The sequence below is a fragment of the Rhamphochromis longiceps genome, linkage group LG22 (assembly GCF_057381845.1).
Source record: "Rhamphochromis longiceps isolate RC_006_pf linkage group LG22, R_longiceps_female_GT1.1, whole genome shotgun sequence".
NCBI lineage: Eukaryota > Metazoa > Chordata > Actinopteri > Cichliformes > Cichlidae > Rhamphochromis > Rhamphochromis longiceps.
In genome coordinates, this window is record NC_140577.1 from 36400804 (window position 1) to 36425204 (window position 24401).

The 24401-nt window shown below is 42.2% G+C and overlaps 1 protein-coding gene across 1 annotated transcript; it reads right to left on the bottom strand.

Annotated features, from left to right (window-relative positions):
* Nucleotides 1-1235: 1235 nt before the first annotated feature.
* LOC146644449 (uncharacterized) lies at nucleotides 1236-24184 on the bottom strand. The gene is made up of 2 exons (XM_085395354.1): nucleotides 24015-24184; nucleotides 1236-4243 (listed from the first exon to the last, which is right to left on the bottom strand). Exons 1-2 carry the CDS (start codon nucleotides 24076-24078, stop codon nucleotides 2616-2618), a joined length of 1692 nt encoding a protein of 563 aa, XP_085251480.1. The 5' UTR covers nucleotides 24079-24184; the 3' UTR covers nucleotides 1236-2615.
* Nucleotides 24185-24401: the final 217 nt, after the last annotated feature.

Genomic DNA, 24401 nt, shown 5'->3' on the forward strand with positions numbered 1-24401 from the left:
CAGGTGATCCAGGTGATCGATATATGCTTTTTTTTCTTCTTTTTTTTTCTGCTCATTCTGTTGGTTTTTGTTTTTTGCCCTTCTCCCCCGTCCCTCTTCTCAGCTGTTTCTCTTTCCCTCTTTCTTTCTCCCCTTCTTTCCCCCAGTCAAGTCTGTCCCGTATTCAGTAAGTGAAAATAAAATGAACAATAAAAGGTGAATCAAATGGACCATTACGGCAAGGCTGGGATGGTCAATTTGGTAAAGTAAATCCGTTGGGCATCTTTCTTTGCCTTTAGACAACAATTCTGATGCAAAAGAGCCAAACGGGACAGGCAAAAAAAAAAAAAAAAAAAGATTCACAAAATTCACGGTTCGATATTTTTTCGATACAAAAAAATGTTCATGCCTTTTTAATTTGTCATTTATTAAAATTATAAATATATATTTTAACTCAAAAGTACAGTTTTTAAATTTAATGTTGCTGAAACAACAAAGTAATAAAATAATAAATATATCTGATGGAGAAATCACTCATCTTTGGAAAAGAGAGTTTATTACAGAGAAATGGCTCTTTCCAAAATAAAAGCTATACTATACGCTTCTTCTGGGCTATACTTTCAGCAGCACATTAAACATATCAGGTCCCCATAAGGAGAATCATGTGCTAACGCCTGTCTAAATGACTCGGGTAAAGTTTGTAGCATGCCTGCTTGTTGTTTTTGTCTGCTTCCACTTGCCTTTGCACCAGGATGATGTCGGAGTAAATGTGCAGTCATATTTGTTGTGTTCACACTAGTGCTGTCAGCGTTAATCTGAAATGACCTTAACGCCACAACACGGCAAATCTCCGTTAACGAGCTACCCTATACAGAGGGGCTGGACGGCCAACACGTTAACGAGCTAACTGCGCTAACGCACTAGTTCCCACCCATGTAATTGAGCATTGCATGGCACATCCAACATACTGTTTTACTTTTGTCCATGACGCGCTTACCTTCAGGGTCATACGTCACATGAAAACCAAAATAGTTCCAAACGCCAGATCTGAATGAGGGTGGGGGAGGTTCAATTTGCCATGTTGCAAGGAGAGCTTAACTTCTGTCTTGCTAGCTTGCCCTGCGCTCTTCCTTCTGACGATGCTGTCTGTGTTGAGCGCTCAGTGGATCTGCGCTCGACAGTGCAGCCTAGGCGGAGCAGTCGAACGCAGATCCACTGAGCGCTCAACACAGACAGCAACGTCAGAAGAAACGTTGATAAAATAAATTTAAAATTTTGTATTGTTTGATACATATGCATACCGAACCGAAAGCACTGTATCGAACGGTTCAATATCGATACGAATATCGTTGCACCCCTAATATATATATATATATATCAGCCATTAAAGGGATGTTGTCAAAGTTCGGCTTCATGTGAGCCTCACAATCAAGAAGTGTGCAGACAGTAAAGCTTTTAGACTCGGAATTCTAAATTTATAAATACACATATTCACAAACGGAAAATGTTTCTGCAAGGAAGGAAATTCAGGAGTCAGGAGGTTTCAAGAGTAAATATTTCAACAGCAGCATCATTCCATGAAAAATCTGTCAGTGGCCAACTTCCTTTAGCACCAGCAGACTTTCTTCTACATGGATGGATCAACATGAACGAGCAGCAGCCCCCCTCTAAACTGATGAGAAGCTCAACATTAAGCCCGAGTTCTCTGGGATCCAGAACCTTCAAACAGTCATAAAACCTTATTCAGGACGTAATGCTGTTAGGCTGATGTGGTCTGTCCAATCTGTTACACAGAACGTGATTTCACAGGCACGAGTCAGCTTCATAGGGTTAAAAACTTCCTATATCAGAAAATTATTTTGACACAGAAGGAACTAAGATCACCCTGGTATGAAAAGAGGACTGATTCATCACACTGATGCTGAACTGTGTGATGGCTCATGCTGACAAACAGAAACAGATTTGGTCTATAGTCGGTGTTTCCTGCAGTGTCACAGAGTGAAGACCAAATACTTTGAGTTTCTGTAAGTGAAAATACTCATAGTATGAAAGTAACGTAATTTAACATAGTGTGATTAAATATGCTAAACTCCTGCAGAAGAAGATGAGCTGATTCTGAGGGGGTCAGGTGTAACTCATTCAAATTGCAGCATTTTAAACAGGTTTGTTTTTCTTGTATTCAGACAATGATATAATTTTGATGCAATATTTGATAAAACAAATTTAAAAAGTGAGGCGGATTGTTTTCATGTATGCTCAGCCACAAACATTTAAATCAACATACTCGCTTCTTTGGACAAATCTATTCTACAGGTTCATTATGAAAATACAGTAGAACCCCGACTTACGAAATTAATTCGTTCCCGAGGGTCTTTCGTAAGTCGAAAATGTTTGTAAGTCGAAGCACCCATCGCGCCTTTTGAGTGAAAGATAGGCTATAGGCTAATTGCTAACTACAACAACAATACATAAACCTTATGCAGGAAGATTTAGGCTCAATGCTCTATATTTTCAATATAAATGACAAAAATGTATGCAACACTCAGAAACATACTATGAATCACTACAGCTTTAATATTAAGTGACTTATGAATATAAATCTGTGGATGTGATCAGAGCTGATAAAGCGTCCAAGCTTAAACACAGGTGTGGTTTTTAATAAGTAACTTCTTATTGAATCCTTTACCGCAGATGCTGCACTTATAGAGTTTCTCCCCTGTGTGAATTGTCATGTGTTCAGTCAGATGCACGTTTTGTTTAAAACTCTTTCCACAAACTGAACAACCAAATGGTTTCTCTCCTGTGTGAATTCTCATGTGTGTCTTCAAATTGCCCTTGAGGCTGAACATTTTACCGCACTCAGTGCAGCTGAAGGACTCCTTCAGAGGAACTGTCTTCTCACTTTGGTTCTGGCGGAGCTGTGATGGCTCGCCGACACACCTGTGCGTTTTGAGCTGCGTATACCAGGTGAACCTTTTGTCACAAGCGCTGCAGCTGAACCGTTTCTCCTCTGTGTGGACAGACATGTGCAGCGTCATGCGTCTTTTGTGCGCAAATCTTTTATCACAAAAAGGGCAGGTGAAGGGTTTCTCTCCCGTGTGAATTCTTACGTGAAGCTGCAGTGTTCCTTTCTGGCTAAAACTCTTCCCGCAGAACGAACATTCAAATGGTTTCTCTCCTGTGTGGATTCTCATGTGTGCCAAGATGTTCCCGCTACAGCTGAAACGTTTCTCACAGACTGAGCAGCTGAATGGTTTCTCTCCAGTGTGCGTTCTCATGTGGCTGATCAGGTGGTCTCTACGGCAGAATGTCCGTCCACACTCAGAGCAGCTAAATGCCTCCTTATCAGTATTTCTTATCTCACTCAGAGAGACAGCGTCACTCCTCAGAGAGTTTAAATGGGGCAGAGATTCTCCAGGTTCCTTCAAAGTTTCGTGGTTTGCTTCAGTCTCAGGTTCTGGGGCTTTAACATCACTTCCTGGTTGTAAGGAAGTGTCTGGATGTAAGCTCCCGCCAGGTCTTGACCTCACATGAATGCCACTGCTGACCATGTCGCTAACCTTGCTGCGGCCTTTTTTCAGTCCTGTGTGGATTTTCATGTGCCTGCTCACGTCACCACTGTACCTGAAACTTTTCTTACAGATGGAGCAGCTGAAAGGTTTCTCTCCTGTGTGAAGTCTCATGTGGCTGATGGAGTTTCCTTTCTGAGAAAATGTTTTGCCACAAAAAGAGCAACTAAAAGGTTTCTCTCCAGTGTGAATTCTCATGTGTGCTTTGAGGTGTGGCTTTCTGCCGAACCTCTGACCACATTCGGAACAGCTGAACGATCGCTCAATGTTACAGTTAATGTCGATAATAGTGAAGTTGTGGTTTTTCCGGCATTTTTGACCTGACTGAGGTTCCTTGTTCTGCTCCCAGTCACCGTCACTCACCTCGGTCTCAGAAGAGTCTGAAGCTTTGTCAGTTCCTGGCTCTGAATGGCTTTCTGAGTCTGAGTTCCTGGCTTCTTTTTTCATTCCAGTCTGATGGCGATGAAGCTGCAAGGACTCTGGTTTCTCCTCAGCATCTTCTTCATTTTTCACGGGACTGAATGTTAATATGGTGACACAGGCCTCCTGCGGACGTCGAAGCTGATCTGCGTCCTGGCTGCTCCAGGCTTCCTCCTGCTCCTCTTTGATGTGTGTGTGCTCTGAGTCCAGGAGGGGGCTCCACTGTTGCTGCTCTTCTTCACCAACAATCACTTTGCGGACATCTGACGGTAAAACTGAAACACAGATAGGACAGATGCTAACAGCTTGTTAACTGAGTTCTAACATGATGCTTTAAGTTAATCTTTACAGGCCTATAGCAGCGAGGATCTGTGCAACAACCTGCTAAACTGTTCCTGTATAACAGAAAGAAGAGGCGTCCTGGAAATGTCAGGTATATGATATTAAACTATTAAACTATACTTTGGTGTGGTTACAAACTCCGATTAATTAATTTTTTTCTATATAGTGCCAAATTACAACAACAGTTGCCTCAAGGTGCTTAATACTGTAAGGTACAATACAATAATACTCAGTAGACAAAGCAGATAAATAAGGAGTCAAACTGTTTCTTGGATACTACAGGCTTTTCTCAAGAACAGATTTTAAATCTGCTGATTATTGATGTTTTTGTTCTTTTAAGAACAGTTGTCATATACACATATTTGTTTTTAAAAAGAAGATATCTGCAAAAAAGACAGCGCTATTTTATAGGTTATTAGTCAGACGTTATGTGAAAGTAGGCAAAATGCTTAGAGGGATCTGAAGGCATCCGCGCAGGAAGTGACCAGCAGGACGAAGCAACCAGAGAAATGAAATGAAAGCCAGCGGTTTCTGGCAACAAAATAATGGTCAGTGACTGAAAGTGAGGCGGCCTCAGGCTGAGATCATGTCAGTTCTGGTGTGAGTGATTAAAGAAGCTACCAATAATACTGACTGACAGTCCAAATCTTACTCTTTCCCTTAGAATGTTCCAGCCCAGTTGTTCTCTGAGGTTTGAAGACTCTGAGAACATCTGGAGCCTGAGCAGGAGGGGCACAGGAGGTAGTGCGCGGCTCTGAGTAGTGATGGATGAAGCGAGGCTTCGTGAAACACTGAAACACTTGGGCTGGAATTCAATCGAGCCACAGAGTGACATCTGCTGGCCAATTTGGCCATCGCTACATCTTAACAATACTTTCCTGTGAAACAGTGATGCACTGGATAACTGTGTCCATCAGTACAAACAAGGACAGAAAAATAAAGACAGCAATCTGTGACTGAGGATGAGTGTGCTTCAGCAAAATTCTCTATCAAAACATTTGTGTTTCTCACCATCGATGTCTTTATAAAGTAAAACACACACAGAAGAGACAACTATGTTTACTGTAATAATCACAGGGTTACAGTTGCTTTTGGGCTCAGTTGGCTCAGAGACTCTGGATGTATTTGCTTGACTTTCAAGATTTCTGGGAGTTAACATCTAACTTAACATCTCATATTCTGACCAATCATAAAAGACTATTTAACACACATCTTTAAATCAGCAACTTCAACCTCTAACCATGAAGAAACTTTCCTGAACTTTAAACTGCTCTGGATTTTCCAACATGTAACACTTGCATGGTGTTTTAGTCAGTGTGAGTGTGGCGCTTCGGTCATTGTGAACCTGCACAATGGGATCAGAACGATGCCACCTTGAAATGAATATGAAAAAAATATTGAAACTGAAATAAATGTACTGAAAAATTGATAGTGAAAAACAATTGATTGAAACCGTCATTTTTTTTCAGTTTCACTCTGCTGGCACTGTTTTGGCGTCCGGGGGCGCGCTGGGGGGCGGGGATTCCGACCCGCATATATTTGCATATATTATGATGCTGACCAATGACTGGAGAAAACACTGACGTCGCAGCTGCGGTCACGGACAAACTTGCACGTGTCTGTTCGGGAATGGCAGCGTTTACATTACCGACTATTTCAAAGTGACAGCCTGAGGTGTTCTTCAGTAAATTGGACTACCAGACAGGAGGACCTGAGGCTCCACCGCATTATTTTTGGTAAGCTAAATGTGTTTCAGAATCAGAATCAGAATCAGAATACTTTATTGATCCCTGGGGGAAATTATTTTTTGTTACAGTGCTCCATTTTAAACCAACATTAAGACAAGACAGACAATACACTAACTAAGAATAGTACAATATATACATATATATACATACATACATACATAAGTCACTTATAAATAAATAGTTGGAAAAGAAACATGTGTAGCTGTAGCAGCAAACAGTGTGTTAAGTGGATGCGTTGTACAGGGAGATGGCCACAGGCAGGAATGATTTCCTGTGTCGTTCAGTGGTGCTTTTCGGTAATCTCAGTCTCTCACTGAACGTGCTCCTGTGACTGACCAACATGTCATGGAGTGGGTGGGAGGTGTTATCCAACATTGTCTTTATCTTGGACAGCATCCGCCTCTCCGACACCACCTTGAGGGAGTCCAGCTCCATCCCCACAACATTGCTGGCCTTACGGATCAGTTTATTAAGTCTGTTGGCATCTGCGACCCTCAGCCTGCTCCCCCAGCATGCAACAGCATAGAGGATCGCACTGGCCACAACAGACTCATAGAAAATCCTCAGCATTTTCTGGCAGATGTTGAAGGACCTCAGTCGCCTCAAAAAATAGAGACGACTCTGGCCCTTCCTGTAAAGTGCTGTGGTGTTTTTAGCCCAGTCCAGTTTATTGTCAATGTGTACTCCAAGGTATTTATAGTCCTCCACAATGTCCACACTGACCCCCTGGATTGAAACAGGGGTCAAGTGTTTCCTGGTCTTCCTGAAGTCCACGATCAGTTCCTTGGTCTTTGCCACGTTGAGCTGCAGATGATTCTGCTCACACCACGTGACAAAGGAGTCGACCACAGCCCGGTACTCTGTCTCATCATCCCTGCTGATGCATCCAACCACCGCAGAGTCATCAGAAAACTTCTGAAGATGGCAGGTCTCTGTGCAGTGGCTGAAGTCTGTGGTGTAGAGGGTGAAGAGGAAGGGGGAGAGGACAGTCCCCTGTGGTGCCCCTGTGTTGCTGATCACCTTGTCAGACACACACTGTGGGAGACGTACATATTGTGGTCTTCCTGTCAGGTAATCAACAATCCAGGACACCAGAGAAGCATCCACCTGCATCGCTGCTAACTTATCACCCAGGAGGGTCGGCCTGATGGTGTTGAAAGCACTGGAAAAGTCAAAAAACATGACCCTCACAGTGCTCGCCGGCTGGTCCAGATGGGTGTAGACACGATTGAGCAGGTAGATGATGGCGTCCTCTGTTCCGAGACGAGGCTGATAAGCGAACTGAAGGGGATCCAGATGTGGTCTTACTATGGGTCGCAGCTGGTCCAGGATGAGCCTTTCCAGGGTCTTCATGATGTGGGAGGTCAATGCCACGGGCCTGTAATCCTGGGGGCCACTGGGACGTGGCGTCTTTGGTACAGGGACGAGGCATGATGTCTTCCACATCACCGGGACCCTCTGCAGACTCAGACTCAGCATAAACAGTTTATGAAAGACTCCACACAGCTGGGGGGCACAGGTCTTGAGGACAAGGGGACTCACTCCGTCTGGTCCAGCAGACTTGCCTGAGTGAAGTCTCCTCATTTGCATCTCAACCTGGTATTGAGTGAAGGTGATGGGTGGGGGAGGGGTGTCAGGAATCTCACAGGAGGCAACATGTGAAGAGAGAGGCTGGCACAGTGGTGTGGCTCTGGATTCCAGGCTGACTGCAGGTGAGGTTGTGGGGGTGGGAGCAGACACTGTGGTGTCGAATCTATTGAAAAACAGATTCAACTCGTCGGCTCTATTCTCACCTCCCTCAGCTCCCCTGCTGTTGGTTGGCCTGAATCCAGTGATGGTCTTCATGCCCCTCCACACCTCTCTCATGCTGTTCTGCTGGAGTTTCCACTCCAGCTTCCTCCTGTAATTGTCCTTAGCCTCTCTGATCTTGTCCTTTAGTAACACCTGGATCTTCCTCACCTCCTCTTTGTTGCCCCCTCTGAAAGCCCTCTTCTTGTTGTTGAGGAGGGCTTTGATGTCCTTAGTCACCCACGGCTTGTTATTTGGGTAACAATGAACAGTCTGAGCTGGAACAATGGAGTCGGTGCAGAAAGTTATGTAGCCTGTGATACACTCAGTAAGCCCATTGATGTCCTCGGCGTGAGGCTCACAGAGTGTTTCCCAGTCGGTCACCTCGAAACAGCCCTGTAGTTCCGCTATTGCCTCCTCTGACCACCTCCTAACAGTCCTGGTGGTCACAGGTTCCCTCCTCACAATTGGCACATAGCGGGGGGTGAGGTGAATCAGGTTATGATCTGACCTACCAAGTGGGGGGAGGGAGGAGGAGCTGTATGCATCCTTGACGTTAGCATACAGTAAGTCTAAAGTTTTCTCTCCCCTGGTGGGACAGTCCACATATTGTTTGAATGTTGGTAGTGTATTGTCCAGTGATACATGGTTGAAGTCACCCGAGATCACAATAAAGGCACTCGGGTGCTGAGTCTGTAGCCGAGCTATGGCAGAGTGGATAGTGTCACATGCAGCTGTGGGGTTAGCAGAGGGGGGAACATAGACAGCCACCAAGATGACGTGAGAGAATTCCCTGGGTAAATAATACGGCCTGAGTCCAACAGCACACAGTTCAGTGTCCGGGCAACAAGTCCTTTCTTTTATTGTTATGTTGGCAGGGTTACACCACCGGTTGTTAACTAAAACAGCAAGCCCACCTCCTTTACGCTTACCGCTAGCGATGCTGTCCCTGTCCGCCCGAACAGTGTGGAAGCCTTCCACGGAAGCATTCTCATCGGGAATGTCCTGGTGCAGCCATGATTCGGTGAAACACATCAGGCTACACTCTCGGTATTCCCTCTGACTCCGTACCAGTGCTGAGAGCTCGTCGATTTTAATTGCCAATGATCGCACATTTCCCATCACGATAGACGGCAGACACGGTTTAAACCTCCTCCTCGCTTCGAGCCTCCGCTGTCTCACCGTCACCTTTTTTCTTCTCTTCTGTCCTTGACCTCTGCATCCCCGATGTGTTTTCCTCCAAATTTCAGCTGGTACTTCTGCCGGCCTGGCCAGCGAGCCGGCCGGCATCAGGGCGATCAGCTGATCTCTGGAGTAAACAGTCCGTGCGTGTAGGAGACGTTCCGCGGTCCCGTTCCATGATAAAAGTAACAGTTCCACAGCCACCAGAAGAACAAAAACTCTCTCAATCCACATGATTGAGTAAGAGATAGAAAACGGAGGAAAATACAAGTCAGAAAAAAAAAAAGAATACGTAAGAAAAAAGAGCTAAACTAAGAGAAAAGCAGGAGCGACTGTAACAGGCTGCACGCTGGTAAGCTAATCCGTAACTAAGGTCCTTAGCTAGATACCTAGATAGCTAAGGACCTAGCTAGCTGAGATGACCACTCGGCTGTCGGGGAAACTAGTTTTGTAAAGTTCGTTTAGCAAACCCGTGCAGGTGAATGAATTTACCCTGACTAAAGAAATCAAGAGAAACGCACCGGGCTGCTCAGTGACTAACCACGCTTACTGTACTCTTATTATGAGTATTATACTGTAAGAGCAACAGGCTGGACTCTGCTTCTGCTCCTGTGCAGAGCTGATTATTAAATATGTGCAAACAGCAGCATGTTTTCTGTCGCTTTCCACATGTGGAAGGACATTAACGCCAACTTTTAAATTCCCCTCATTAGTCAATAGCTATGGATTAAATAGCAAAGCCCGATACTTATGTACTGAAACCAACTACTTCCGCTTGGCAGCTTAAGTTAAAATTTTTAATTTTTCCTCTGATTATTTTTTAGCACTGACTGTATATTTTTAAACTGAGTTTGTTGCAAATATTCAGGTTAAAAAACTGTCCGAATTATTTTTAATGAGTTATGTTCACAAAGTCACATGTGCAGTACTCTGTACAGCTTGCATCCTTTAGGACAAATAATTTGAAACATTAATATTTCTTGTTCAATACTGAGCTGATAACACCTCCGTATGTTGTGACCAGGATGCAGCAGCAGACTGAACCTCGACTGAAACCTGCTCCATCATCTCATCTTTGCAGATGTCCATTTATAAAGCATCAACAACTCAAAGGTAAACATGATATTAGAAAATGTGTTAGTAAAGCCTTTAAAACAAATAAAAAATAAACAGCTGTCGGCAGAACTGTAGACTGAACAACTTCAGATCCCGAGTGTGTGAGGACGGAGAAGGATCAGCTGTATTTCAGATTTGAGATAAACTTTATATTTCAGTTTGTGATGATTACAGGAGCTGTCCTCAGATTCAGACCTCAGCACCACCCAGTGACAGCAGACAGATCATCCTATATCTTCAGTCTTTGTAGTAACTCCAAAATTAACTGAAGAAAACAGTACAAAGGTTAAAGTACCACATGTGCTGTCAGTGAAAGCTGCAGCTGTTTTATTGATAAATTTAAAGACAAAAAGTCAAAAGGATTAATCACCCCTGTAACTGTGTCACTATACATCAGCATTAACAGGACCTCAGTTTGGTGTTTCAGGAAACTGCTGATCTCAGACCTGCACAACTATGGCGTTATTTTTGTGCCACTCTTCTGAGCGCACGTAAAAAAATTTGCAGGTGCAAGTGTTGCATTTTGAGGAGAAATTTATTTTGAGCGAAGAAAAGCTGAATTTGAGTGAACAAAATTCATTACTGCGTGCAAAACATGTATTTCAGTGTTTGCTATTATCCACACACACACACACACACACACACACACACACACACACACACACACACACTCTCACTCAGTTTTTGCATTTGCGCTCGCTCGCAATGTGTTGCTCGCGCTCTCAACATTTCTGCCAGTGCGTGCTCAACTCTTTCTCTACACCATTATATTTGTGCCACAAAACCAGCCAATCACAGACTTGGATGCAAAAAAATCTGATTGGCTGTTCTGGTCTCCAATCAGCTCGAAATGATGAAATGCAATATCCCAGAATGCATTTCGTCCAAAACTCAAACGAGGCAGTGGCGGAGGAACGCAGAGTGGCAGAGTTTGAAATATTACTCTGTCTGGGTCACAAAATAAACTTTTAAGATTTTTCATGCGAGAATGTTTCTGTGTAAACTTCTAATATCTGCTCGATTCATCAAGACATCACATATTTGCATAAGTGCTCTAATGTTTTCGGAGATGCCTGTTACCCACCAGCTGACCGCACAGCTGGACTGGCCATTGGGCATCCTGGACATTTGCCCGGTGGGCCGATGATGATTCTTCATTTTTATGTTTGCTTGTTTTTGTAATGGTATAAACAATGAAAGGTGGTGGATTAACCAATTGGTCATGATCAGCTCTGGGCTGGACCAATTACAACTCATCTGTATGGAGGGGAAAAGGAACACGATTCGTCCTGGACTTCAGCTACAATGAAAAAGACACAAAGCTGGAGTTATTCTGTCTTTACGTTGCACAGCTGCCTCTTCTTCTCTCATTCTCTCCCCCTCCCTCTCCTGTTGCTACTTCAATCATGAAATTGATCAATGATCAGCTGTCATTAGAATTTATTTAATATTACTTTCTAGTATCAGCTGATGTTTGCTGGAGCCACAGCTGTAAAGCTGCTGCTCATGGTATCGGTTTGGAAACATGAAGGTGATACAAATCATACATATATACCAACAAGACAGTGTACGTCACTGTCACAACAGCGTTTGTTTTATTCAAAGGATTTATGGTTTTTCCTGTAACACCTGGTGGTGTAGTCGGTGATCTTTTGTCAGTTCAGCCTTTTATATTATGTTTAACCCGAGTGACCACCCGGTCGGCTGGTGGGTAACAGGCATCTCCGAAAACGTTAGAGCACTTATGCAAATATGTGATGTCTTGATGAATCGAGCAGATATTAGAAGTTTACACAGAAACATTCTCGCATGAAAATATCTTAAAAGTTTATTTTGTGACCCAGAAAGAGTAATATTTCAAACTCGCAGCAATGAAGTTTGTTCACTCAAATTTTGCTTTTCTTCGCTCAAAATAAATTTCTCCTCAAAATGCAACACTTGCACCTGCAAACCTTTTTTACGTGCGCTCAGAAGAGTGGCACAAAAATAACGCCATTCACAACTTCTGTTTTAAACACTGAATGTACTCAGCTACATGAAGAGCACGTGATGTTTTCTCTGACACAATAAAGGTTGTTAGTTGTATTTGAACTAAAAACTTGTGATCTGGAATTTCACTGTTTTTTGACACTAGTGTGTTATTTATCATAAAGTAATTCAGAGTCATTCATACCAGAGTAACCAGAGAGCACAACATATATTTAACTTTCTACAGGACTTAAAGCTATGACATTATATAAAAGTCCAGACCCTCTGAGGATTATCTGAGTACTTCTAACATTACACAAAGCAAAGGTCTCCATCAGTGTTCATGAAATGCTGGGTTCATCCTTCTTGTGAGGGAGCTGCTGGTGAAGATCACGAGCCCTGCTGGATCCCGGCGATGAGTTTCAGTCTTCCTGGTGTTTCTGAAATGATGCCTCTCACTGTGGGTCAACAGAACTTCTGGCACAGGACAGCTGTAATGAAAGAAATTGAAGTTTTGAAAACAAATCTTGGAAATGCCCTATATGTGAGAAGCAGATTTTGTATTTACTTTTCTTTTGCCAATCAAGATAACTAAAAGTATAATTTTCACCATTCAATTACTAACCTTGTCATCTCCTGCACTGTCTGTTCTGGGCTCGTCCTTCCCAGCGCTCATGAGACTGCTTTGCTGCACTGTGGTATGAGGTGCTAACCTGTTGAGTGTTGGGAAGGTTAATGTATTTCACTACACATTACAGAAGTAACATATTCTGAATACTTTACAACTACATGAATGTGCTATTGCTGTGTGATTTATTACTGAAGGTTACTCTCCATACCAACACCAACTAGATGTTTAAATCTTAATATAAATGAGTAACAGTAGGTGGACATTAGGTAAGGCTGCACTTTTTGCAGTCATCTCGTATAGAAAACGAATCCTAGCGTATATAAAACAGGTCCGCGGCTCCGAACCGTAGTAAAGGGACCTCTGGCTGATACGAAAACTAGCTTTACTTTGTTGTCTGGGTCAACTTTGCTAGCGAGAGACAGAGGGAGGCGTTGAAAGGCTGCTCCAACGGAGCTTATTGTTTCAGAGGAAAACAGGAACACGGTGTACAGTCGAGTCTTAACAGCTTACTTACAGCTGGGCTCGTCAGGCTCTCTGTTTGGCTACTTTTCCTTGTTCTCCCTCCCTCGCTCACAGACACATCACGGGTACAGCAGTGCATTCTCCCTGCAGCACGGACTACACTGCCCAACAGGGTACATTGTTTAGGGCGATGCCTGTAACACTCTGCTATTGCCTTCATATTAAATCATTTTTGTGAATAATTTTTAAAAATATTTCTTCACTTATGTAGGGGTGACATGGACCGCGAGATAGAGAGAGCATGTTTTGTTTGGGTTTACCAGAATTACCAGAAACAGAGAGGACATAGCCGAACATATGAAACAGGAAAATACCGCCATGTAATCCATTTATTTCAGCAAAGTAACTGTATTCTGAATACCACGGTTAAACAGTAACTGTAACTGATACATTTACTCATATTTTGTATTTTAAATACGTAACGCCGGTGCATGTATTACGTTACTGCCCAACACTGCCTGTTGAGATCCTGAGATCCGCTCCTAGAACACCGGCCTCCAACTCCTACAGAGACACGGGTGTCCCTAAATTTAGCAAATATTAGCTTCAGGCTAGCTTGCTACGACGAATAGGCTAATACCAGCATTTTACCACAACTTCACCAGATGTAGCTAAAAAAACTAAACTAATGTCCAGTCCAGTGGGACAGCAAGGAAAGATGACAAAAATATTTACTTACCTGCGGTTTAGAGGGTCAAGCTGAAATTGAAGCAGCCATTGAAAGACGGGAAGAGAGAACGATGGCAGCTTGGTCAGCACTAGTGGCCTCTATAATGTATGCAAATACACGCAGGTCAGAATCCCCGCCCCCCCAGCGCGCCCCCGGACGCCACAACAGTGCCAGCAGATTGAAGCTGAAAAAAAAATTTGTTTCAATTAATTGTTTTTCACTATCAATTTTATTTTCACTTTCAATACAAGATTTTTCAGTACATTTATTTCAGGTTTTTTCAGTTTCATTTCAAGGTGGCGTCATTCTGATCCCACAGTTTTTGCGTTATTCCCAATAAAAGCATCAGTGGGAATAAAGAAGAAGGAAAAACATACTGAGGATGAAGTCACTGCTGCAAATTACATTTTCTGTTGAAAGTAGAAAAAATTTGGGAACAGACGAAGGCAAAGCTGTTGTATTTTCTCACTGAAAGCAGAGGCGGTTTTTAGTAAGTTTCCAGTGCAGCGTGCCTCTCTCTCTGTCTGCTGGAGTGTTGGAGCGCACCCACCAGTCTGTCTGTCTCTAACCTATAAGCTAGTAATCATTCAAATAAGACATTTATATATTATGATATATAAATTACATATCGATATAATGTTCTAGATAGTCTAGTCTTCTGGCTACTATTCACAATCCACAGGAAAAATAATAAGAGAGAGAGGGGATTATTTTGTTTTGCACATGCACGTATAATTAATTGAAGTTGTAGTATAAAAAAATATGAATTCATTAATTCAGAAGTCCAAACGATTCTGAATGTTTGCTCCCGGCAATATAACACTGAATATTTCATCAGTGACATGTGAGGTTACCTTAAACACAGCCCGGCAGTCTTTTTTCTCTTGAACAATAAAATATTAAAAACTGTCGTGAGTTCACCTGGTGATATTCTCACGCACGAGGCAACTGCGAAAACGGCAAATAAACGAATGTTGTTCACAGCACAGAAAGAGTCAACCATCGTTATCGTTCCCCTCGTGCAGCCTCACAGCTAAAGTGTGCAGGTTACTTTGTGTGCACTCAAATGGAGTCGAGTCAACCAGCGCTACCTGTGTCACAGCCTCCTATGGAACGCCAGCACTGACATGATGAATTAATTAAATACACCATTAAATAATTAATAAAAATTGGAAATAATTCATTAAATAAACACACTTAATTAATTAATAACACATTTAAATCATTATTGACAATTTTAATTATTTAATGATGCATTTAATTCATTTTGGCACTTTTGTCCCCTTCATGTCTCACCTTGAAATCATTTCATCTGTCAGCCTCACCCATCAAACTCAGGGGGCGGGGTTAATGCTGCCACTGCAGCTTCTCTAACATTTGATTGGTTGTCGTGCAAAGCAAGTCAAGACAGGTCGATCCTAGATAATAGATTGCTTGTGTGGACTTGGGGCAGCCAGGTATCCCAGAATGCATTTCAAATCACAGGCAGCAATGGTTTTAAAATAACCTGTTTTTCTGTCACCAGCTACACTTTTAACAGTGTTTTCGCCGCGAATGTCACACGTCATTGGTCAGGTTGTCAACATAGAACGTGTTTGCAAAAGTGCTCAGGTGTTTTCAGAGACGTCACTCGCTCTGCGAACAGTCAGCTGACAGAGAGCACCGAGCTCACAGCCCCGGTGTTCCAGCTTCACTGTTTGTTTGTTTTTGTCTGTTTGTTTGGGGTTTTTTGTTTTTTGGGGGGGGGGGTACATTAACCGGTTTGTTTACATATTCCACTCCCCGTGTTCCACATGTTGCATTCGCAGATTCTCATTTTCACCGAACGATCGTCTCTTTCCGCCTGGTCTTGTGTCTCTGTGCTTCTGTAACATAAAGAACGAGCTGACATTTTTCTCACGAAACCAGCGATCAGCTCAGCAGACCCTCAGTTTACCTGCATGCATCCTCCTCCTCATCTGTCAGCTGTTTAACACCTGCTGCTAATTCAAGAAACACGCCTAGTTACCTGGTGATAGTCACAGTTTAACTGGGCAGCCGGTGCTCGATATAACGCAATGTCAGCGCATTTTTCTGCACAAGATAAGTAAATATAGTGTTTTCCCCGAGCGCAGAGCTGCTGGAGCTCGTTTCCTTACAGAGCACTTTATAGGCGAACAGCTTTATCAGCGGCTGATGTCCAATCACAGCTTTGAAACCTCAGCTGAGTTTTAGCTCTCAGTGGTTAAACGCTGGACTTCATTCACTCAGGTTCTGTCTGTCGGGTCACGTTTACTTCGCTGTTTTATTTACAACTGAGCAAATCGGTTTGGCTGAGGTTAAAGTTACGTTTCATAACTGCATAGTTTCACAGACGTTTAATGGTTCACTGGCACATGTGTTAGACTGAACTATTCTGGTGTGTTTTGGATTTAACAGTGAATTTTGAGATTAAACTGACATTTAAAACGTTTTTATTGAAAGAGGAAAGAGAAGAGAAGGCGCATTTCCACCGAGAGGAGCAGAGTTTGCAATAGAGATGGCACGATACCACTTTTTTATGTCCGATACCGATATCACAAATTTGGATATCTGCCGATACCGATATGAAGCTGATATAGTGTTTTTTTAATCAATAAAACTGTTTTTTTAATATCTTGCTGCATTTTGTATAAGTTTATACTCAAGTTTAACTAAACAACAACACTAAAGCTATTCTGTTATACCTGTATGTAAAAAACACACTGCACCCAAAATATTTCATAGTTCAGCAAAACTGATCAATCTAATAAACTTAAACCTGCTCCATCCTCCCTACTCTGGTATTTTAAAGAGTACTTACCAGAAATATTAAACAACCTAACTAACAGGGCTGCAAACTCCCAGCAAAAAGAAAAAATAGGGAACCACCCCCCGCCCTCCACCTCATGATGCTTAATCGACATAATCAACTTTAATTTGATGCAGTGTGAAAAAATGCACAGAAATCAATTATTTTTCAAGAATAATTAAACAGATTCAACATCTTTCTTCAACAGAACTGCAGACTGCACAGATGGTTCCCAAAGGAAAAAGTACTATAGCTTACTAGGGTATATTAGACTTAACAGTTACTATATACAGTAATGGACTTCTATATATTTTACATCAGATTAAAACTTTGGGTGTAAGATTCAGATAATTATTTATTAAAAGCTCCACATTTTAAATGAGTGTCAGTTTTGGCCGGCGGTCATAGGTTCTGTCCAATAATATGACGCGAGACTGGAGTAAAAGACATCCATGGATTGGCCCTTTATTAAAGAAGGAGCATGATAAGAGCACAAACACTAACTACAACTAGTGATGGGACGTTCTGTATCGAGGCTTCGGAGCGTGTGTCGAGTACTGGAGGGGGCGTTTCCGCGAAGCGCGTATCGAGGCTTGCTTCATTTATGGGAGGAGCTGAAAATGATGACGTCCGAAGCCTCGCTGCCCGGCTGTACCACGTGACTGGTTCATGAAGTGGTTCGAACTTTGCCGCGAGATATGACAGCGATACAAACCCCTCAGACTTCATTCAAAAATGTGGGTGTTTGATGGAGAGTTGTTAGTGAGAGTTTGGAGACAGTTTGGAGGTTTATGAGAGTGAGGAAAGTCAGGAGAGAATGGAGCCAGCTAAGAAGAGGAGGATGTCCTCCCCTGTGTGGGAACATTTTGATCTTATTCCTCCCAACAAGATATGTAAATTTCCACAGAAGATGCATTTCCATGATACTGATGGTGCAATACAATTTATGTTAAGCTGTCTTGACTTTTGTACAAGGTGAAGTGTTTGCTATGTGCCAGGGAGCTGGGCTATAACAACAACACCTCATCCATGCTTAGGCACTACAGAGCTTTGCATGAGAATAAGGGGAACACCGATTGTGGAGCAAGACCAGGTGAGCCATCAAATGCAATGATAATATAGCATGCAGTAATGTTACTAAATGATATAACAATATTATACAACTGTTATAAGTTACGTGTGTGATATTTATATTTGTGCTTTATCTTTATTGTCTTTCCTCAGGAGAACAATCTCAAATAGATGAAGACCTGGTCAGCATGGTGATTGAGGACTCACAGCCATTTAGCATTGTGGAGGACAAAGGATTCAAAAGATTTGTTAAATCATTAAATCCTAGCTATGTTCTCCCCACTAAAAAGGTCATAAAAGCAGTGAAAATTTAGTTTTTACAGAATAAAATGTGAACAGGCAGGACTGAGGCTCAAAGCCTCAGTGTGTAGCTGTCCATACCTCAACGTTACAAAAGCACAACTACTGTCCACACCCCAACCACACCTCACCTCACAGTAAATGATCATTTCCATTTTAAGCATTTCCAAATGATCATTTTCCATACTGCCACTATAAATATACACAGTATACTGCCATCACTACAATATAGATGTTTTACACACTCCTTTTGTTGTTGACATTTACAGGCTGTGTGCAAAAGGCCACACTCTTCAAATTCATGCCAGCTATTATTTTTACGTCCAGTAGGTGTCCTGCTAGAGCAAATGAAGCTTCAAGAAGCTTCGCGTTGGGGTGAACCAATTGGATGAAAAGCTTCAGTGCTTCATGGGGCTTCATCTGCCCATCACTAACTACAACTAAACAAAATGGCTTCCTTTTATACTCTACCTTTTCAGGTGAGCATCCGGAATAGCCCAAGTACGGGGGTTAACTAATCAAAATGAACACATAACCCTCCACACAAACAAACATACAATAACATTAAAGCACATCACAAACATATACATATTTCCAACACATACTATAAACAGACCAATAACATAAGCTTCACTCATTTCTATCTAAATTAAAACCCTCTTTAACCACACTCCCTAACCCGGCACACTGGTCTGCTCCAAGAGCTCTTAAACAGGTGATTGAGCCGCTTTCACTCTTTTGCCCCACATCCTGCAAGAAGCAACCAGGACAGGTGAGTACCTTTACAAGTTCTCATTTCACATACGTTTAGGTTATTGATAAATGATTAACTGCAAGCAGCTCTAACTTTGGCTCTTCTCCGACACAGGTAGGATGGCCAGGTCCACTGTCTCTTTTCCGTTACAAGCTGTCAATTTAATCGTATGTCAAATAACCTAATAAAAGACTCCATAAGAACTAATGTGTTTTCTTTATTACCCTATTTTAAATTCCCCATCCAACAATTTATTATTAACAATACCAACCAGGTAATGGGACCCCTGGTCTCCATTACAATGAGAATAAGAAAGAAAAGTATGTCTTTGTGCCTTTTCCCTGTTAATGCCCTATCGGCCCCCCTGGCTAAACTTTGCTAGATCCGCCCCTGCACAGTTACGTCAGCTGTGTAGAAAAAGATCCTGGTGTAGAAAGTAATATTAAATACATTCTAACAACAGTCAAGCTTAAACGTGCTGCTGTTGTTCAGCCGCTGGTTTCCTCTTTCTGGCGCAAAGTGGGCCAAAAACAAAGAAGAGAGACGATCAGCTGATCATTGATCAGTTTCATGACTGAAGTAGCAGCAGGAGAGAGAGAGAGGCAGTCGCTCCATATATCGGTTGTTAAGCTTAACGCTGGAATGCTTTACAAACATTCAGAGATGAACTTACACACTTGCTTTACTTCTCTCTGGGATAACTGGGATAAATGCCGGTTTGGTAGCGAGGCTACAAACACACAGCCGCTCTATCACGTGAGCACACTGCTGCGACGTGCTACGGTTATGAGCAGAGTTACGCCGTGTAGTTTAGTGAGGTGCTTTTTTTTTATATTTAATGGATCGGATTACATCTTTTATTTCTCTCTGATATCCGATCCAGTAATTTGGGTCAGTATCAGACCGATACGTAATATCGGATCGGTCCATCAACAGCGTGTTCATCATGCAGACTGCAACCTGCACAGAAATATTACATCTGTTTTTTAATAGTTATTCAACTGTATTCTAAGCACAGTTTAGAGTTTACTTAACTAAAAATAAATGAGGTTAACATATGATTTGTGTGTTTTTTGGGGTGTTTCGGTCATGTTACGTTTACCTGTCAAAGGCTTGTTAGAAACTATGAAACACATCGTGGCTCAAGAGTTGGGAGTTCGCCTTGTAATCACAAGGTTGCTGGTTCGAGCCCCGGCTTGGACAGTCTCGGTCGTTGTGTCCTTGGGCAAGACACTTCACCCGTTGCCTACTGGTGGTGGTCAGAGGGCCCGGTGGCGCCAGTGTCCGGCAGCCTCGCCTCTGTCAGTGCGCCCCAGGGTGGCTGTGGCTACAATGTAGCTGCCATCACCAGTGTGTGAATGACTGGATGTAGTGTAAAGCGCTATACAAATACAGGCCATTTACTATTTACATCGTGCAGACTTCTGGATGTTAGAAGAAAACTAATACTGCTCATGAAGGAGACTAAAGGCAGGAAGGTGTCCTTTAAAACTAAACCTGTTAATAGGACCTCCCTATTTATATCACAGTTAATGATATAGCACGTGTATTTCAGTAATAGCCTGCTGATTTCAGTGGTGAACAGTCACACAGCTCCGTGGGCGTTATCTGTGATACTCCTTAACTATAACTTATCCAAGTTAACTTCAGTTAACCATTCAGACAGTCAGACGGTTCTTTTGCAATGAAAAATCTAAACACCCATGTCACTGGTAGGTTTCCAGCTGTTTACATTACAGCTGCTTATGCAGTAACCATGGTAACCACAGACTGTGAGTGGCTGGATCTACGCAGGTCAGGCAACAATTTTACATGTATGATCTTAAAACAGGACACAGCCACTATACGTGCTGGCCTCATATCAAATGTGAAGGCAGACTGAGTCTATGTTTGACGTTTTTTATATCTAATCTTCCTCTCAAACATTTAAACAGCAGCGAGTCTGCAGCTGAGGGAACAAACTCAAACTGTTCGAACAGGTTTGTTAATTTGGTGATTTATTAAATGTGTAACTGTTATTCTAATCTGCTGCTGAGTCTCTTACACTGATGAAAATGCAGAAAACACAGATCACACCTGTTCAACCAATCACTTTCATTCCACTTTGATCTGGACAAACTGACGCTTCATCTCTGTTACAGTGTTGCTATATGTTTGTGTTCTTTATGCTGTAGATTTTCACGTCTCTGGAATAGTTGGCAGTAATAAGGATGATTTTCTGTAAAATCATATAGATATGAGCCGTGACATATTCATAGATGGCCGTTAGATTAGTCAGCTGGGAAACTTTGTGTTAACTCATGGAGCTGAGGATATCGTGGATATGCTGACCTCGCTCCGTGGTGTACAGGGCCGTTTACCCTCATGATTAATATTCACAATAAAAATATTAGCCGAACATCATGAAGTCTGTATGTGTTTCATAGTGTCGAACAACCTTTGTACAGTTAAAGCCAGCAGTTACTACATGACGGAAACACCAACGTTATCTCTTTTATGTGTTTATACACAGGTCACGCTGATTACTGAACAAAAACCTAAAGATCAGCTGTTAATCGAATTTATTTGCTCTCTCTCCTCCTTAAACATGTTTTTGATGTTAGTTATAATTCAGACTGAAACATATGGAAGCCCGTTTCCGCCACTAAAAAAAAAAAAAAAAGCTAGTATCCATAACTCGAAATTTCGAGTTATTTTCTCGAAATTTCGAGTTATTTTCTCGAAATTTCGAGTTATTATCTCGAAATTTCGAGAAATATAACTCGAAATTTCGAGTTAGCTCTGCCAATCAAAAATATACGTGAATGAGGTCGCTTTCTTGTTACCCGGAAGCATATGGCGCAGGACCGCGCACTCAAAAACGGATCCCAACAAATGTTTGCTGATAGTAACACCATGTGATTCAGCTAATAACACAGGGATTTCATCATTTGTGAAGCCAGGCTGAAAACACTCAGCAATCTGTGCATTCACGACTGGATGTAATACTGGTAGCTTAGCTGTAGCATTTGTAGCTGAGGGCTTCAGCTTCCGGGTAACATGGAAATGACGTCATTCACATAGATTACTGATTGGCAGCGCTAACTCGAAATTTCGAGTTGCTTTTCTCAAAATTTTGAGTTAATATGTCGAAATTTCGAGATAATAACTCGAAATTTCGAGAAAATAACTCGAAATTTTGAGTTATGGATCCTTTTTTTTTTTTTTTTAGTGGCGGAAACGGGCTTCCATAGAAACACGTAGGACACATAAGAACATCAGGAAATAAAACATCGATAAATATAACCTCAGTAAAAGAAGTCAGCGGGGGTTACTACAGCTGTGTACCGGGGCCTGCGCTTTGTCGGTGGGATTACTTGCGAGGCGAGCGGGTCTATCCCACGCTTTGCCGTGAGACTGGGCAGACATCTCCGAAATCATTGAAGCACTTTTGCAAAGAGGCTGTATCTTGACAAACCGACCAGACACATGAAGATTAAACCACTACATTCTCCTCTAAAAAAATATTAAAACTGTATTTGGTAACACACAAACAGGGTTTTTCAAAGCTCAGTTCTGTTAGCTTCCACATGCCGGTTGTTGTGTGCTAGAAACAATGGCCACCAGGCCAAAGCAATGGTTTTGACTCGATCAGCGTTAGCCCCGCCCCCTGAGTTTGATGGGTGAGGCTGACAGATAAAATTATTTCATGGTGAGACCCGAAGGAGTCAACTGTGCCAAAATGAATTAATTAAATGTGTCCAAAATATTTATTTAATTCATTATTTCCCATTTTAATTAATTATTTAATGGTGTATTTAAATAATTCATTATGGCATTCCTGGCGTTCCATAGCCTACAGCCACATTAACTTGTGACAAGCATCTGCACCACGTTTTATTCCTGTTTCATGGACAATACATTTGGAACTTTCAGTGTTTTCTGTTCTTGTGTCTTGCACATAAACCTTAAACCAATGAAATGGTATTGTGTACTTACTGTCAGCCTACCTACATCAGTAAGAAATGCCGAATTAGGTGATTTCTAGAACTTTGTGTATATAGTTTGGCAAATCGTTTTCAAACCGCTACTCAGGTTAAATATATATGAGTCACTTAGATAACTTAAAATGTTATTGTTTGGCTTTTTTCAGTGTTTTATTTGTTCCTGAGTAAATCGGTTTGGCTGAGATTAAAGTTTTTACACAGCTGAATAAACATCAAGCAGACAGCTGATCATCAGAAGTGTGAGATGCTCAGAGTTTACTCCGGTGTCCTGTTATATTTTAGATAGGAGTTTATTAAACTTCACCGAAACAATCTGCAGATTTCATTAAACTTTAATAAACTATCATCTTGTCTTTATTTTTAGTTAGCACCTTAAACACTTAAAGCTGTCAGCTAATGATAGTTATATAAGAGCAGATGCTGCTGGTGCAATAAGCTGTACCTGTACGTCCAATGGATGATGATCTGATTAGTCGACTATCAAAATAACCGTTTGTGGCAGCCCTAGTGCGCAGCAATCTGCAGTAACTTTAAGCATGTTCAGCTGCTTCATTCTACAACCTGACTTTGGATGAGTGACTGTGGCAAGATACAATTTCTCTACTCGACGTGGTGATAGAGGCAGGTGCAGATGTGTGTTCATCTGGCTGCAGGCTATGGCACTTGGCCACAGGTACGTGGAGTGCACTCCATCTGAGACTGCTCCAGCTACTGTATGATCCAGCGACAAAAAAAGGACCGTATGCAATTTTTGGAAATTAAATCACGAATACTGTTAACTTAGAAAGTTTACGTTTTAAAGCCAACTCGGGTCAAAAGTCAGAAACACACCAGCTGGCACACCTGAGTCACTCGCGCTACGGAGCAGTGTTTCGAAACATCTGAAGCTGCACAGCGTCTGTGTGCAGCTTCCATCCCCAGCTCTGAGGGGTTAGCCTGCTCCGTGGACTGTCACTTTTCCCCGCAGCGCCTCTTTGCTCCCTCACGGAGATCGTCAGTGTCTCACTGACTCACTAAACAGCCTCTCATCCAGTAACAAAAGCCTCTGACGGCGGACAGTCGGACAAAGACATGTTTTCTTGTCGGACTTTTTGACCACCGTTGTCTTAGCTGGGCAATAGCTTAGCACCGCGGTTCCGGTAGATAAAACCGAGCAAACCTTCGCCCTGCAGCTTCGGTTCAGGGTCCAGAACCACATCCGGGACTTCACGGTAGCGGTCCATGTCTGCTCCGCTCACAGAACCGCAGAACACCCAGCGGCTGTTTATCTGTTGTTTGAGAGACGTGGTTTGCTCTGCTGCAGCATCGATAAAACGGGCTGATGTTAGAAAACTACTTCCGGGCGCGATTTTCACAGTAAAATAATCTTTCAAGTTTTGTTTTTTTTTTTTTTTTTTCACTTTAGGTTCAAGTAAATGAGAGGATGTAAACGAAAGGAGTTTACATCCTCTCATTTACCACATTTCATTCTTTGTTTTTTATTATAAGTAATAGTAGTAGTGGGAGTAGTAGTATAATTATTAACAAGTAGCTGTCACATATATGT

Coding starts and splice junctions, on each gene's coding strand:
- LOC146644449 (XM_085395354.1), bottom strand. CDS start 24,078: ATGGACCGCTACCGTGAAGTCCCGGATGTGGTTCTGGACCCTGAACCG. Junction 4,244..24,014: donor ACCGAAGCTGCAGGGCGAAG/GTTTGCTCGGTT, acceptor TCTGTGTTTCAG/TTTTACCGTCAGATGTCCGC.